Consider the following 15,257-nt stretch of genomic DNA (forward strand, 5'->3'; position numbering starts at 1 on the left):
GTTTCCTGATTTGTGGCAAAAGCAGCATTATCATTATCACAATCCTCAGTACCATAAGGCCAGGAAGAAAAGCACTTTTAGAGAAAGCGCCTGTCCCAAATTCAATACCTTCAGTGTGCAAACAGTTGGGCTATGAACACAATCAGAATGCAGCAAGGATGTTTTTCAGAATTTAACATCATGTCAACTCTTAACATCCAGACTCTCCCCTGCAGAATATCACACTCCGGCAAGGTACTGGAGAGTACATACCTTGATAACCAAGTGCACAAAATTTGTCAACCAAACTTCAAGAAACAATAAACGCCTCCACAAAAGGAAAACAAAACTATCATCATACAGCCATTGGCAAGCTCAAAAAGCAATTTGGAACCAATGAACTACATTTAAAGTGCACTTCCCGTTGTAATAAACACAGGGCAACCAGGCTGCACATGACAACATTCCAAAATAGCAATATGATAAAAAATCAGTTCTCATGCTTAGAGTTAAAAACAGAACAAGCTGCAAATATTCAGCAGGTCAGGCAGCAACCAGCAAGAAAGGAAATTAATAGCATGTGGTCAGAAACATCTTGTCTGAGCTCACCTCTACCAGCAGGAGGTTCAGAAATGATGTAGCAATGCTTACATTATCTTCCATGGGTGAGGATATCACAGTATTGAAGAATCCAATAAATATTGAATATAACTAAGCATTGTGCAAAAGCATTACATTTTTTCAGTCATGCTAGTGTCTGGGCCAATAATAGGCTAGCAACTTACAATAGAGGAGCATACTAAGAAAGAGTGCCATGACTCAAGTAACCTAGAGTAAGTTGGAGAATGAGACTGTTATATCGTCAGATCATGAGCAAATCTTGTAAATGTATCCTGACATACAGAACACAACAGATTTTTTTTTGGTCTCCGCAGATGCTCCCTGATTACCAGTCCTATGGTAACATCAATGCACAAGCATATCAAACTCCCAGACAAATGTTCTGGGTTCATGGGTTCAAATAGTAATCCAAGTATTTTCTGTTTTACTTTGGTTCCACACTGTTGCACTTTTGTGCTTCAGTTTTGGGTGTTGGTGGACAGATTAATATTGGTCAGGGCACTGGGCAAAACTTACTGCTCATGGAACCATACAATACCTACGGTGCAGAAAGAGGCGATTTAGACTATCGAGTCTGCACTGACCCTCAAAAGAGCATCCCACTCTGATCCACATCGACACCCAATCCCCATAATCCTGCATGAGTTTTTTTTACTATGACCAACCCACCTAACCAGCACATCCTTGGACACTCTAAGACAACTTGTAGTACGGTCAATCCACCTAACCTGCATATCTTTGAACTGTGGGAGGAGAGCAGAGCACCCGGAGGAAACCCACACAGACAGGGGGAGAACAAACTGCTCACAGTCAGTTGTCCTAGGGTGGAATTGAACCCAGGTCCCTGGTGATCCAAGGTGTATATTATTTAAAACTGAACAGTGCTTATTACCCCACTGTCACAGGAGTTCAAGAGTTAAAGTTATAATTTCATGACCTTTGCACAGAACGTCACCTACCAGGAAGGCACAGCAAGAATTTTGATGCACACTCCCAAGGCTCACTGTCAAAGGATTGATGAGAGAATTAACTCACAAGAATGCCCTTTAATGATCAAATTGTGCTGGTAAGTGGGAATCAATACTTAGCAATAATTGTACATTTACAGAAGGCACTTGTGTAGATAACATGCAACTGTTAGAAAGGTTCTGTGGAAATAGTTAAGCAAGTAATTGGAACTATGCACTAAGTTATCAAGTAGACAAAATATTGGCCTTACTATGTAGGGGAGAGCTTAAAGCATAACTACACTAATGGCCTGTTGCATGTATATTCCCATTTGGAAAGAGATTTTTATTTTTGATCCTGAAGACATAGTTCAATGAAGTGTGCAAACTGAATTCAGTATAACAGAAAGGGGGCCCACTTGCAGTTATATTTATTGGTTGCCCATCTTGAATTACGTGGGGTTTGAAAAGGGCTGTTCTTGGTGCTGTGGTTTCAGTGAAGTACAAACCTAATGATAACAGCAACTTGACAAGTCACCCACATTAAATTGATTGAAGCTGCATATATTTCATCAGCTCACAGATCTGCCCCTCAAGTGTCATGGCACATGAATGCGCAGTGTTTAAATATACAAATGTTAGATGTTGTTGCAATGGGGTGCTAGTGGCTTACTTTTCATACAGACTCTGGGCTGACTCTCCAGGGCAGGTGTGAGGGCATGCTACAATGTCAGAGATGCTAATTCTCAGAGGCCTGGCCTGCTCTCTCAGGGGTGGATGTAAAAGAAACCCTGTGACACTCTGTCGTTCTCTCCTATACTCAGAATCCCTATAATAGATTATCTAGCCACGATTACATGACTTACTGTGAGAACTTACTGTGCACAAATCATCTCCTATTTCCTACATTGTTATATTGACTAAACTGCAAAACAAAGGTATGTTTTTAAACAATGCTTGGGGATGTTTTGAAGTATAAATACCAATAATTCTCCTTTTCCTGCCACACCAAAATTTAAGACAGGGAGTTGCCAGCTCCCAAACAAAATTGAACCATGGCATGAGTGCTTAGAGCAAAGTGGTGTTGCTTTAAAAAGCAACACACAACAGCTTAAAATCCCCTCATGAAGTGATCTTGTCGGAGGTGGTCTCCAAAGTGGAGTCAAGTTGGCAGCAGAGTAGCAGCGCAGCATGCGGTCTCCTGAGCAGGGTGGGCTGCGCTGCCAAGATTGGCCCAGCACAGGCCTATGGCGGCGGCGTTGTTGTTGGTTGAGACAAAAATGGCAGCCAATAATGGCAACATGGTTCTGTAGCGGCAAAGGGACTCAAGGCTAACCAACCACTTTGTGCTGGAGATGGTCTCAGGATCGGAGTGAAAGAGCCCAGATCCAGGCCCACATTTTAACAAGGAAGACTGTAATGAACCTTAACTTTTATTTTTATAATTTATCCCTAAGATTTTGTTTCTCGGTACAAAGTCACCGGAGAATGGCGACTCTGTACACTTTTCACTGTACTCCTGTATCCCTGTACTTGAGTACACGTGACAATAAAATCTAATTCTAATTCACTGAAAACTGCAGAGTGCAGAATTGCTTTGTGGCTAAGCTGGGGGCAGAGTCTAGCTGGGTGCCACTCATGGGAGTCCGAAATGTTCCTTAAACAGGAGCAAACACTGGCACAAGAACTTGTAGTACCAAAACTACAAGACAGCTTGGGAAGCACATGGTTAATATACTACAAATAGCATGAAGCACAGCTGCTCACTGCAGGTTTTTGTGCCCCACAGTTCAGAAACTGTAACACTGAACCAACCCCCTCTCTCTCTCACACACACACACACACACACACAGTCTCTCCATTACATACTTCTTTTGGCTTCCCGGTACAATGTATCACCAGAATTATTAGACTAACCAGAGATTGACAAGGGGGGAAAATAAAACAGGGAGTTTGGAAATAAAACATTTGTCTCCTAAAAGATATGGAAATGGAGTAGACTGTTCTCAGCACTTGTAAATAATTCTGGATTTCCGCTCTTCCCACTCAATTCAGCTCTGTCACCATAGCAACAACAAACCACTGAGATTATTTTAATAACAAGCCTTGCTGTTGATTTTTTTGGGGGGGGAGGCGGGGTGGCCTTTCTCCATTCCCCAGTGTATTCTAAAAGCAGCGTACTCACCGTGATGGTGCTTTCTTTATTCTGTCTTCGGGTGGGTGACCCAACGCCTGGACTCTGAGGGACAGAGAATGAAGTGTCAGTAGTCATCCTGCTCAAGGGAAGGGAAACAGCATTAAAAAAAAGTCAGGGCTCAACTCTTCAGCTCACTCCAAGCCAGTTCTAATCCAAGCTTTTCCCCCCCCCCCCAACCTCCCGGCTGGCGACTTGTGACTCAAACTCGTTGGATCTGGTTGGTGAGACAAACGGAGCTTTCAGTGACCGCCTGAAGTGGCCATGGCAAAAGCAGGCGAATCAGTGCACAAATGCCAGTGGGATGTGGGATATTAACTAGAGACACAGGAAATTCTCCCTTCCCCTTCCCTATATCTGTACTCTTCAACAATGCCTGGCTTCTTCTGATTAACTGCTTCCCTGCCAAAACCGACACTGTTTCGGAATGAGAGAGCTTTCTATAACGTACTCTCATCCAGTCCTTCCCAGTACCCCTACTCTCGATCACAACCAATGTGCAAGGAATGCACTCATCAGCCTTTCCAAAACGTACATGCTCCACTCGAAATTATTTAGTGGCTTTGATAAGCTCATTGCACTCAAATAATTAATAGCTTTTTGAGTCAGTTTCAGTTGATTGTGACCTGATGATTTGATACAGCATGCCAGATATCATTCTCACACATCAGTGAATGCACAAATCCCAAGCCAGTGCTCCCAGTTGCACAGCTTACCTTGCTCTTATTTTAAATAATTAAAAAAAAAGGTGACAATGGTCAGGACACACTGATCAGTCCCCATTATCTTCTCCAACTATTCAATATAGTCATAACCTCCAGTTATCCTGGAAATGCTACACGTTTATACATGGGACATCAACTGTAGTCAACTACTTCATCCTGAACATTACTAATTCTCCAACCTCCTCAATGCTACAGCTGTTAGATCATACCATCACCTTTGCTTATACTCAATTCTGAAACACTGACCAGAAATAAGTAGGGAGCTTCTGATTTAATAACCACTTAGTATTACACTGGGCAGTCTATATTTCTAGTGAGCCGTGAAACAAACTTCAGCAACACATCTCATTTGAGCAATATTCACACTGTTCTACCAGCAAATGAAGTCCCAATGGCCAATGTGTCAGTAACTAGAGGACACTGAATTAAGATAATTGTTAAAAGACCCAGACAGAAGAACTCACTGCATTAAAACAATTCAATTCTATTGATAATTATCAGGAAGGCATTGCCCGAAAGAGAATTGGATTGTACTGAGAGTTCACAAAGGAAATTGTAGGACTGTGAGCAAACAGAAGGAGAGTGGAATTAATTAAACTTTATTAATGAGACAGCACAAGTTCTGTGGACCAAATGATATGGGAGAAAAGACTTGAATACGCTGAAGCCACCATCTCCAACTCGCGGCAAAATCTGCAGATCACACACTGGACTGATTAACAATTGCAGAAGCCATTGAACTGGAGTGGAAACAAGCCACCTTTGATCCCAAGGAACTGCGTAAGAGGAGGAACGTGGTGACAAAAAATATTCAGTGTTTAGGATCGTTGAGAAGTTATATTGGTACAACATTGGAGAGTATACCAGTCTTGCTAGAACTATAGCTAGCATAACACGCCATCTGTAGACCAAAGATGAGGCAGGGAGGGAAGGAGGAGGACAAGGTAATTTAGTTTTAAATACTGAAACAGGTCTTTGCTTCATTTGAAAAAGCTGACATAACATCCTTTTCCAAACATCATGCTGGCATATATTTTTCTCTAAATCTGGGATGATTTCCCTTTAAGACATCAGTTCAGATACTCAATTGGAACAGTTTGTAAAGGAGATAAACGTTCCTCTCAGTGGGCCCATTAATGGATTAGCATATAAATAGGCAAATAGAAATCATTATTCTGCTTCTTAAGTGCCTGCTTTGAGTTAAAAAAAGTACATGAGACTTGAAGAAAAGCTGTTATTTGTTATGGCTCTAATGTTGATTTTACGTCTCTTTTGATGCTTTTGAAAGGCAAAGCAACAGCAGACCAGCTGGCTCTTCCTTGTCTCAAAACCCAATCCTCATTTTTTGGGGTCCCAAAGTGACCACTGCTATGCTATCAACCTTGGCTGGTAGATATAGGCTTTGGTTAAGGGACCAGCAAAACTCAGATTGGAGTTTGAAATGGAACTTGTGCAATCGTAAATCATTGGCACAATAATGATATTGATTGGGAAAGCTATAGCTCAAGTTCGTTAGATGGGTCAGTGTTTGTTCAATGTGTGCAGGAGAGTTTCCTGACACAATATGTAGACAGGCCAACAAGAGGTGAGGCCATACTGGATTTGGTTCTGGGTAACGAACCAGGCCAGGTGTTAGAATTAGAGGTAGGTGAGCACTTTGGGGATAGTGACCATAATTCGGTGATTTTTACACTCGTGATGGAGAGGGATAAGTGTGTACTACAGGGCAAGAATTATAGCTGGGGTAAGGGAAATTATGATGCGGTGAGGCATGACTTAGGATGTGTGGCTTGGAAAAGTAGACTCCAAGGCAAGAGTGTAAATGATATGTGGAACTTGTTCAAGGGGCAACTATTGAGTGTCCTTGATAATTATGTACCGGTCAGGCAGGTAGGAAAGGGTCGTGCGAGGGAGCCGTGGTTTAATAAGGAATTGGAATCCCTTGTTAAATGGAAGAGGGCGGCCTATCTCAAGATGAGACGTGAAGGTTCAATTGGGGCGATTGAGAGTTATAGGGTAGCCAGGAAGGACCTGAAGAGAGAGCTAAAAGCAGCAAGGAGGGGACATGAAAGGTCCTTAGTAGATAGGATTAGGGAAAACCCTAAGGCTTTCTATAGGTATGTTAGGAATAAAAGAATGACTAGGGTAGGAATAGGTCCAGTCAAGGATAGTAGGGGGAAGTTGCGTGTGGAGGCGGAAGAGATTGGGGAGACACTGAATGAATACTTTTCTTCAGTATTCACTCAGGAACAGGGCATTGTTGTCGATGAGAATACTGAGGCACAAATAAGTAGAATGGATGGCTTTGAGGTATGTAGAGAAGAGGTGTTGGAAATCCTGGAAAAGGTGAAAATAGATAAGTCCCCTGGGCCTGATGGCATTTATCCTAGGATTCTCTGGGAAGCAAGGGAGGAGATTGCAGAGCCATTGGCCTTGATTTTTATGTCCTCTTTGTCTACAGGAGTAGTCCCAGAAGACTGGAGGATAGCAAATGTGGTTCCCTTGTTCAAAAAGGGGAGTAGGGATAGCCCTAGTAACTATAGGCCGGTGAGTCTCACTTCTGTTGTGGGCAAAGTCTTAGAGAGAATTGTAAGGGATAGGATTTATGCACATCTAGATAGGAATAATGTGATCAAGGATAGTCAGCATGGTTTTGTGAAGGGCAAGTCGTGCCTCACAAACCTTATTGAATTCTTTGAAAAGGTGACGAAGGAGGTTGATGAGGGGAAAGCGGTAGATGTGGTATATATGGATTTTAGTAAGGCGTTTGATAAGGTTCCCCATGGTAGGCTACTGCAGAAAATACGGAGATATGGCATTGAGGGTGAGTTGGAGGTTTGGATTAGGAATTGGCTGGATGGAAGAAGACAGAGGGTAGTAGTTGATGGCAAAGTTTCTTCATGGAGTGCCGTCACTAGCGGTGTTCCGCAAGGATCTGTTTTGGGACCATTGCTGTTTGTCATTTTTATAAATGACCTGGAAGAGGGGTTAGAAGGTTGGGTGAGCAAGTTTGCGGATGACACGAAAGTCGGAGGAGTTGTTGACAGTGAGGAAGCATGTGGCAGGTTACAGCAGGATATAGAGAAGCTGCAGAGCTGGGCAGAAAGGTGGCAGATGGAATTCAATGTAGCTAAGTGTGAGGTGATTCACTTTGGGAAGAATAACAAAAAGATGGGGTACTGGGCTAATGGTCGGATACTTGGTAGTGTGGATGAGCAGAGGGATCTTGGTGTCCATGTACACAGATCTCTGAAAGTTGCCACCCAGGTAAATAGTGCGGTGAGGAAGGCATATGGCGTACTGGCTTTTATTGGTAGAGGAATTGAGTTCCGGAGTCCTGAGGTCATGATGCAGTTGTATAAGACTCTGGTATGGCCGCATCTGGAATATTGTGTGCAGTTTTGGTCGCCATACTATAGGAAGGATGTGGAGGCATTGGAACGGGTGCAGAGGAGGTTTACCAGGATGTTGCCTGGTATGGAAGGAAAATCGTATGAGGAAAGACTGAGGCACTTGGGGCTGTTTTCACTAGAGAAAAGAAGGTTTAGGGGTGACTTGATTGAGGTGTACAAGATGATTAGGGGGTTAGATAGGGTCGACAGTATGAACCTTTTCCCGCGTATTGAGTCGGGTATTACAAGGGGGCATAGCTTTAAATTAAGGGGGAGTAGATATAGGACTGATGTTAGGGGTAGGTTCTTCACTCAGCGAGTCGTTAGTTCATGGAATGCCCTGCCAGTAACAGTGGTGGACTCTCCCTCTTTATGGGCATTTAAGAGGGCATTGGATAGGTATATGGAGGATAGTGGGTTAGTGTAGTTTAGGTGGGCTTGGATCGGCGCAACATCGAGGGCCCAAGGGCCTGTACTGCGCTGTATTCTTCTATGTTCTATGTTCTATGTTCTAATAATACAATGCCTCCACATTGACAGATCGACTGCACAATGATATGCTGTTGTGAGATATATGGAACCACACTTGCACTGCTACTATTTGGAGACTAATGTTTGTGGCATGGTGGTTTGAAACACGTTATCCTTGCCAGTAGGTCCCAGATCCAGTTAGAAATACAGGACTGGATTTTAAAGCCCCTCCGTGTGGGGATGGAGGGAGAGGGAATAAAATGCCATTTCCTCCACTTACCTCCCCAACAAGTCCCCACCACAATTTTACACCATTCATGGGCCAATAGAGGTCTTTAAGTGGTCAACTCATGGTCACTTAAAAGGTGCTCATCCTACCACAGATGGTATTTTCTAGAAACTCACAGGTGTGCAGCCTGGCTATTTTAACCACACAGCTAACTAGTAAAGGCAGAGGTGCACGTTGGGCTCAATGGAAGATGTTCATTATTGATATTTTCGAAATCAGCCTGTTCAGAGATATCATATACCTCTAGAGCACATGGGGCATGAACCCAGGCTTCTTTGTTCAGAGGTAGGGACACTTCCACTGTACACAAGAGCCCATCAAAAAGAATTAGTTGCCCAACATTGGGCACGGACCCATGACCCTGAAGTTGTGTGTTTAATGGTCTACTGGTGAAGCTAGCTGAGCCTACAGTATTAAAATTAATATTAAATGTATATAGTGAGAGCATTATTGGATTGTTACTTCTGCACACCAGGGATTAATCATTGTTAATTTATTAATTCATGGGATGTGTGCACTGTTGGCTGGGCCAGCATTTAGTGACCATCCCTAATCCCTCTATGAACAGAGTGGCCATTTCAGTAGACAGTTAGAACAGTCAACTGTAACTGCCTTGGATCTGGAGTCACATGCAGGCCAGACCAGGTACAAATGACAAAGGAAATAGTGAGCCAGATGGTTTTATTTTATATAACAATGACCAACATTAGACCACATGATGTTGAAGCAGGAGGCGGCCAAATCAGTCCAACAAGTCAGCTCCACCATTCAATAAGATCATAGCAGATTGGATAATCTTCAACTCCCCTTTCTTGCTTTTTCTGCATAACACAACCTCCTTCCTGCTTAAACCTCTGTCTCAAGCTTGAATATTCTTAAACGATCCAGTCCCTGCAGCCCTCTGCAGTAAAAAAATTCCACAGATTCACTACCCTCTGACAGGAAGAAATTTCTCCTCAATCTTAAATGGAGGACCCCTTATACTCTAGGTTATGCCATCCTAGACTGTCCTTGGAGGGGAAAATTAACCTCTCAGCATCTTCCCTGTTAAGCAGCTTAAAAACCTATATGTTTCACTAACATTCCGATTTCTCATTCTTCTCAATGAGAATGAGTACTGACCCAAACTACTCAATCACTCCTCATATGACGATGTTTTTATAACCACTATCAACCTAGTGAAGCTTCTCTGGACTGCCCCCAATCGCTGTCCATCTTTCCTCAGATAAGGGAACCTTACTGTTCAGAGTATTCAATATATGGTCTGATGTAGTGTCGCATATAATTTTATTATGACCAACCTACTTTGATAGTTTTCTCTTTGATATAAAAAAAGTCACATTCCATTTGCCTTTCCCATTACCTGAACTGACACACTAGCTTTTTAAAATTTATAAGCAAGGACTCCACATCCCTCTGTGCTGCAGCTTTCTGCAGTCTTTCTCTATTTAAACCATATTTGTCTCTCGTGCCTATCCTGCCAGAGTGCATAATCTCACATTTTCCTATACATGTTCCATCTGCCAAGATTTTGCCCACTCACTTAACATTGGGAGGAGCGTACAACAGGCAGCAATCATTGTGAATAACTTGGTCAGAATTGGTATAAAACATCATTGAGTAGGGCACTGAACGTAATAAAAAGCAGCAGGAATGCAGAGTGCGACATTGGTGCTGTTCAGGATGAGGGAAAGATAGTGCTGGTAGCATGTGACTTTAAAAAGCCCTAAAGAAGTATTCCTAGAAGTTTGATCATACGATGTCTGCCCACAAAATGTTGGTGCACATATTAGATTAGATTACATTACAGTGTGGAAACAGGCCATTCGGCCCAACAAGTCCACACCGACCCGCCGAAGCGAAACCCACCCATACATTTACCCCTTACCTAACACTACGGGCAATTTAGCATGGCCAATTCACCTGACCCTGCACATCTTTTGGACTGTGGGAGGAAACCGGAGCACCCGGAGGAAACCCACGCAGACACGGGGAGAACGTGCAAACTCCACACAGTCAGTCGCCTGAGGCGGGAAATGAACCCGGGTCTCAGGCGCTGTGAGGCAGCAGTGCTAACCACTGTGCCACCGTGCCGCCCACAAATCTTTTGAAAAAGATTCAGTCTCCTTGCTTACTTTGCGGTTTGATTTTATCTCAGCAGTTGTGGTGCATGAACAGATGGGAAACTAGGCCAAAAGGAGAAAGGAAATGGATATGGAAAACGACAAAAGGAGTCACAGGGGGAACAACAGAGTTGGCAAAAACATTGCTTCCATTAATAATTCACTGAATGTGCACTGATAACTAATAATATCCACCAACAAACCGATTTCTGCTCTTACATTAATAACTGCTAATCGTAATCCTATCATCCACTAATATATACCTTCAAACTATAGCCAGAATCCCTCTGCTCTCTGCAAGGTGTCCACAGACAATACCACAGTGATCAGGCTTTACTTCTCTCATCTCATAGACTCTAGCTTGGCCTCTGGTTGCTCACTAAAAGATGACAATTTTCAAATGAGAACACCGCTCAGAATTAATATATACTTGGACACCACATATTAAAAGTCAGCCAGTACAGACTGACCTCAAAACAAAGATGGGCAGCACGGTGGCACAGTGGTTAGCACTGCTGCCTCACAGCGCCAGAGACCCGGGTTCAATTCCCGCCTCAGGCGACTGATTGTGTGGAGTTTGCACGTTCTCCCCGTGTCTGCGTGGGTTTCCTCCGGGTGCTCCGGTTTCCTCCCACAGTCCAAAGATGTGCAGGGTCAGGTGAATTGGCCATACTAAATTGCCCATAGTGTTAGGTAAGGGGTAAATGTAGGGGTATGGATGGGTTTTGCTTCGGCGGGTCGGTGTGGACTTGTTGGGCCGAAGGGCCTGTTTCCACACTGTAATCTAATCTAATCTAATCTAATCTAAAGATCACAGACAAGCCAACAGCATCGATGCTTGCTGCATTAGCTCAGAGGCCACATGATCTTAGCTCAGCAACAGCACTTCCAAACTGTTGAATGAGCTTGAATATGGAGAATGACTGAAATTACTACAGAAGGATTGCTAAATCTAATGCCCATTTGGTAAAGCAATAATTTCTGCACACAAAGAATGAAAAACATAGTCCTAATTTCTACAGTTTTTCAATAATAAATTGGCAAAATGCAATGTAAAAATCCAGACAGTCCAAAGAACTGTTTTAACTGTTTTAAAAGAAACCATTCTAAGACAAGGACTGCACAACATGTATAACATGGCATCTCAGGAATCAATCAGTAAAGGGGGTTAACAGCCCTCTGAAATGAACAAGTGCCATCATGAATGGGTAGCAAACATTGGCAGCAATGCTCACATCCCATGAAAGAATTTTATTTTTTAATTCTATAATTTATTTGCATATAATCCAAATGAATACTATCAAATGTGCTGTTTTAGGACAGAGCCTCTAATTGAAAAAATTATAAACCTTTTCTCGACGTCCAAAATTGAACAGAACAAAGAGGAGAAGGAAAATAAGCACAAACCTGTACTGAATTGCCTTGGTTTTGGGGACAAAGTTGCCAGGGAGGAAAATAGCTGGTCACACAAATGTTCAGGATTAAATCCTAGCCCAGGCCTGGGAGTTCCATACTTCAGGATCATGACACTTGCATTCCCAAGCTACAGTGAAGGGTGATCAACATACCTGTGGATCACTGCTAGTCTTCCTCAAGGCCATGTGCGAGGTCTCCGAATGATGTGACAGGCTCCCTGATGAGTGAAAGCCATTCACTGTAAATACAAACACAAGCATCTGTGTTAAAAAGGCCAGTCTGATCAAGTTCTAATCTGTGGTGCTATCCAAAAATAAATGTCTTCATGCAAAGTTTTGGCATTAATTCACTACTTTTAAAACATTGATTACTTCCATTATATTTGAGATAATGTCCTCAAGTACTTCCTCCTAACAAAGCAGCTGCTTTTGCATTGGCAAATGGCAAAGTAAGAAAACTGGTGCCAGTGGGTTCGAAGGTCAGCAAAAGGGATGGCTTCCACAGGCACCTCTGGAGGGAGTAAATTTTTCCCTGAGACACTTGGGCATTCTGCTCGAGATGGAGGAAACATTGGTTCTGGCCAACACACACACAGCAATTAAAAGCAATCACGATTTGTTGAAATCTGTACTTTGCCGGTGTCAGGTGTGGCTGGGTATTTCTAGTTTTTCAATATTCTTCTCAGTCCATTATGTAATCTCTCTCAGACAAGCTGGCCAGAAACCATTGCAGGAAGGATCTAAGCAATTGGTGTGCACAGTAGCAGTGAGTCATAATGACATAAGTGGAGTCAAAACTGATAACACACTCTTGATCTTTCATGTGGAATTTATCTGCAAGAAAACAGAGTTTGAACTTGAATCATGAACATACCTTGAGTATGAGAAAAATTCTATTAATTAAATGATTAATGTTACGTATTTCAAGAAAGAGATTTTCCCATAAAGCTTCAATTCACACGTTAGCCATAAATAATAAAAAGAATATAGAAGAGGGATTTTGTTATATCAACTTTCTCATTCCATTAGTGCCCTTGTATTTTTCAAGTTAGTGATATGACACAAATCTTTCCCACGACGAGCAATAAAATCGCCCGTCTGGAATCAGACCCCAATAAGATTTGGGCCGAAATCTGAAAAAGATGTTTACAATCAGTCATTGCCTTAATTGGCACCCTTGCAAATATTTATTTATCTCCTTACTTTCCTCCCCTTCCTTCCTAAAGATACTGACTTAGAGTGTAGCTCAGTGGACTGTGTGGGACAATCACTTAAAGTAGTTCCTGATGCTCCAATATGCATAGAGTCATAACGATGTACAGCATGGAAATAGACCCTTCAGTCCAACCCGTCCATGCCGCCCAGATATCCCAACCCAATCTAGTCCCACCTGCCAGCACCCAGCCCACTTCCCTCCAAACCCTTCCTATTCATATACCCATCTAAATGCCTCTTAAATGTTGCAATTATATCAGCCTCCACCACTTTCTTTGGCAGCTCATTCCATACACGTACCACTCTGTGTGAAAATGTTGCCCCTTAAGTCTCTTTTATATCTATCCCCTCTCGCCCTAAACCTATGCCCTCTAGTTCTGGACTCCCCAACCCCAGGGAAAAGACTTTGTCTATTTACCCTATCCGTGCCCCTAATTTTGTAAACCGCTATATGGTCACCCCTCAGCCTCCGACACTCCAGGGAAAATAGCCCCAGCCTTTTCAGCCTCTCCCTATAGCTTAAATCCTCCAACCCTGGCAATATCCTTGTAAATCTTTTCTGAACCCTTTCAAGTTTCACAACATCTTTCCGATAGGAAGGAGATCAGAATTGCATGTAATATTCCAACAGTTCAGCAAGGCGCTCGACAAGGTTCCCCATGGGAGACTGATTAGCAAGGTTAGATCTCACAGAATACAGGGAGAACCAGCCATTTGGATTCAGAACTGGCTCAAAGGTAGAAGACAGAGGGTGGTGGTGGAGGGTTGTTTTTCAGACTGGAGGCCTGTGACCAGTGGAGTTCCACAAGGGTCGGTGCTGGGCCCTCTACTTTTTGTCATTTACACAAACTATTTGGATGTGAGCATAAGAGGTACAGTTAGTAAGTTTGCAGATGACACCAAAATTGGAGGTTTGGTGGACAGTGAAGAGGATTACCTCAGATTACAACAGAATCTGGACCAGATGGGCCAATGGGCTGAGAAGTGGCAGATGGAGTTTAATTCAGGTAAATGCGAGGTGCTACATTTTAGGGAAAGCAAATCTTAGCAGGACTTATACACTTAATGGTAAGGACCTAGGGAGTGTTACTGAACAAAGAGACCTTGGAGTGCAGGTTCATAGCTCCTTGAAAGTGGAGTCACAGGTAGATAGGATAGTGAAGGAGGCGTTTGGTATGCTTACCTTTATTGGTCAAAGCATTGAGTACAGGAGTTGGGAGGTCATGCTGCGGCTGTGGAGTGGATCAACACCACCAGTATAGGCTGGGTAGGCCAAATAACCAGTTTCTGGGCTATAACGCCTATGAAATGCTTCAGAAATTTGGAGAATGCCCCAGACTTCATACATTTGTGCATTTAATTTAAAAAGTGTAGATGGAAACCAAAGCAATAAACTAGAGGCAACATGGCCAGTGTTACGAGGATAAAAATTACATAAGAGTTATGCAATTAAAAGTAGGGCTTTGGGCAGTGTTGTAGAACAGAGATACCTGAGGGGTTCAGGTACAAAATTCTTTGAAGTTTGCATCACATACAGATAGGGTGTCTAAGAAGGCATTTTGCATACTTGCCTTCACGGCTCAGACCTTTTGAGTATTGGAGTTGGAACATTACATTGAGGTTGTACAAGATGGTGGTGAGGCCTCTTCGGGAATATTGTGTCAAGTTCTAGTTGCCCTGTTTTGGAAGGGCATTATTAATCTCGGCAGGGTTCAGGAGAGATTTACCAGGATGTTGCTGGGAAGGAGGGTTTGACTTATACAGAGAGGTTGGATAGGCTTGGATTCTTTTTCACTGGAACATAGGAGATTGAGGAGTGGCCTTATAGAGGTTTATAAAATTGAGTATAGATAAGGTGAATGACACATGACTTTTCTCTCTGGTGG

The 15,257-nt window shown here is 42.8% G+C and overlaps 1 protein-coding gene across 2 annotated transcripts in view; it reads right to left on the reverse strand.

Moving 5' to 3' along the window:
• The window catches only part of gas7b (growth arrest-specific 7b), a 456,796-nt gene that overhangs the window by 115,035 nt on the left and 326,504 nt on the right, over positions 1-15,257 (reverse strand). For both annotated transcript variants that reach the window (XM_043714439.2, XM_088000468.1), the window contains exons 4-5: positions 12,310-12,395; positions 3,733-3,786 (exon numbers count right to left, since the gene is read on the reverse strand). In XM_043714439.2, coding sequence (XP_043570374.1) covers positions 3,733-3,786; positions 12,310-12,395 — 140 coding nt within the window. The remainder of the gene's footprint in view (positions 1-3,732; positions 3,787-12,309; positions 12,396-15,257) is intronic.

The sequence above is a fragment of the Chiloscyllium plagiosum genome, unplaced genomic scaffold (genome assembly GCF_037043375.1).
Source record: "Chiloscyllium plagiosum isolate Xiang-an unplaced genomic scaffold, Cpla_swu_hap1 HiC_scaffold_25, whole genome shotgun sequence".
Classification (NCBI taxonomy): Eukaryota; Metazoa; Chordata; class Chondrichthyes; order Orectolobiformes; family Hemiscylliidae; genus Chiloscyllium; species Chiloscyllium plagiosum.